Source organism: Octopus sinensis, linkage group LG6 (assembly GCF_006345805.1).
Source record: "Octopus sinensis linkage group LG6, ASM634580v1, whole genome shotgun sequence".
Lineage (NCBI taxonomy): Eukaryota > Metazoa > Mollusca > Cephalopoda > Octopoda > Octopodidae > Octopus > Octopus sinensis.
This window is the reverse complement of record NC_043002.1, coordinates 83,324,809-83,327,308: the sequence shown is the minus strand read 5'-3', so window position 1 is coordinate 83,327,308 and position 2,500 is coordinate 83,324,809. Positions and strand designations below refer to the sequence as shown.

At 42.1% G+C, this 2,500-nt stretch overlaps 1 protein-coding gene across 1 annotated transcript in view; it reads right to left on the bottom strand.

Moving 5' to 3' along the window:
* Nucleotides 1-2,500, bottom strand: part of LOC115213278 (peptidyl-prolyl cis-trans isomerase-like) — a 15,085-nt gene that overhangs the window by 8,151 nt on the left and 4,434 nt on the right. The window contains exon 3 of the mRNA XM_029782211.2: nt 83-176. Within this exon, the coding sequence (XP_029638071.1) occupies nt 83-176 (94 nt within the window). The remainder of the gene's footprint in view (nt 1-82; nt 177-2,500) is intronic.

Below are 2,500 nucleotides of genomic sequence, written 5' to 3'. Positions count from 1 at the left end.
TGCTGTAGACAAACGAGAACTTGTATTCACACACACAAACATTCACGCACGCGCAAATATAAAATATGTAACTGTAGTTTACCTCCTGTGCCATCTCCTTTTGTAATGTCTCCCATCTGAATGACGAAATCAGGGACGATTCGATGGACGTTAGTGCCTTTATAATGTAATTTTTCCTGTGAATATATTGCAAAGAAAATGGTATAAAAGCAACTGCAAAAATGACAATTTGACGTGTTATATTAAGGTAAAAACTTAACATTAGGGGAAACCGATGAGGGTCTGTTTTGTCAACAAATACTTTAACAGGTACAGATGGCCTCCAAAAAAAGAACGTCCTTACCGCCATTCGTTCTACCCTTAGATATGTAATGGCTGCCAGGCATGGCTGCGTAGTTAAGAAGCTCGCTTTGCAGGCATGTGGTTCCAGGTTCAATTCGTTCTACCCTTAGTTCTAAACTTTGCCAGCTTGAAAATATTGACGGAGAGACTGAATATAATCGACGCCCACCCAGCACTGTTCCAGTTAAGGAACTGCTTCGCCATGCCAAAGCTATTGTATACCTTCTGCAGTGCCCCTTGCACAGCCACGTATCTCCCATCTAAGAGGAAGCATGGCAATCTAAATATATGTGTAATTAAAGCGAAGATAAAAATTTCATACTTCAGACTTAGATCTTTATCGAGGAAAACAAAATAGAGTTCTGTGCAATAAACTCCATAAATTTCAAGCTTTCACAATTTTGCTTGAAGATAATCTCATGAGATGATATTTAAGTGGAGTATTATCTTTCACTTGTATCAGTCACTGGACTGCGGCCATGCTGAGGCACCGCATCATTTAATTGTAGTATTTATTTTATCGGATTCTTTACTCGAACCGTTACGTTACGAAGATGTAAACAAAGCAGCACCGGTTATCAAGCGGTAGGGGAAGAGAAATATAAACACAAAGTCACCACACATGCACGCATATACATACACACGTATACATACACACGCATATCCAACGGGCTTCCTAACAGTTTCCGCCTACGAAATTCATTCACAAGGCGTTAGCCGACGGAGGTTATAGAAGAAGACACTTACTCGAGGTAACGCAGCGTGGAATTGAACCTGGAACCACATGGTTGCAAAGCGAGCTTCTTAACTACGCAGCCATGCCTGGCAGCCATTACATATCTATTATATAAAATCCGTTCTGTGTGTGTGTGTGTGTGTGGTGTGTGTGTGTGTTGTGTGTGTGTGTGTGTGTGTGTGTGTGTGTGTGTGTGTGTGTGTGTCTTCTAAGATCTCGGGCATCCTCCATCCGATTGCGCTCAAATTTGATATGTAGATACCGACGGTATCAAGGCGTGTATAAGTCTTGAAAAAATTACAAAAATCGATTCCAGGTGAGAATGCAATCGATAAAGCCGTTTTTCTTCTTTTGCTGGTGTCTCAAATTTAGGTTAAGTCAGTGTTTCTCAAAGGGGAGGCCTATGGGACGGTCGGACAAGTTGTTTTGAGAAAATTTGGTTTAAATGTTTGACAACTCAGCACCGTCCATTGGATGTGGGGGGGGGGGCCTTTTGCTCGTATATTTATATATATAACAAAAGGGATTCATAGAATCAACCAGAATCCAAAGTAAGCTACCAGCCTGGCGCATGGCTATCGAGAAAGATTATGGTTACGGCTAGCATGTAACCTTACCAGCTTTCTGAAAATCCAGGAATCGCAGTGGTAGAGGGTATGTATAAAAATAGGAGCAAAATGGGGGAGTATATCTTAATTCTGCTAGTTGACAGCTTTTACGCAATCTTTTGATTACATAAGCGCCACATCAACCGTCACGCATCTATAAAAGAATATATACCTCTCTTTTACTCTTTTACTTGTTTCAGTCATTTGACTGCGGCCATGCTGGAGCACCACCTTTAGTCGAGCAAATCGACCCCGGGACTTATTCTTTTGTAAGCCCAGTACTTATTCTATCAGTCTCTTTTGCCGAACCGCTAAGTGACGGGGACGTAAACACACCAGCATCGGTTGTCAAGCAATGCTAGGGGGACAAACACAGACACACAAACACACACATGCATATATATATATATATATATATATATATATATATATACATATATACGACAGGCTTCTTTCAGTTTCCGTCTACCAAATCCATTCACAAGGCATTGGTCGGCCCGGGGCTATAGCAGAAGACACTTGCCCAAGATGCCACGCAGTGAGACTGAACCCGGAACCATGTGGTTGGTTAGCAAGCTACTTACCACACAGCCACTCCTGCGCCTATATATCAATATACATACGTACTTACATGTGTGTGTGTGTGTGCCCGCGCGCGCGAGCGAGTCTGTGTTTGTGTTTGCATTTGTTCCCCACCACCACTCGACAACTGGTGTTGGTGTGTTTACGTCCCCGTAACTTAGCGGTTCGGCAAAAGAGGTCGATAGAATAAGTATCAAGCTTAACAAAAAGTAACTACTGGGATCGATTCATT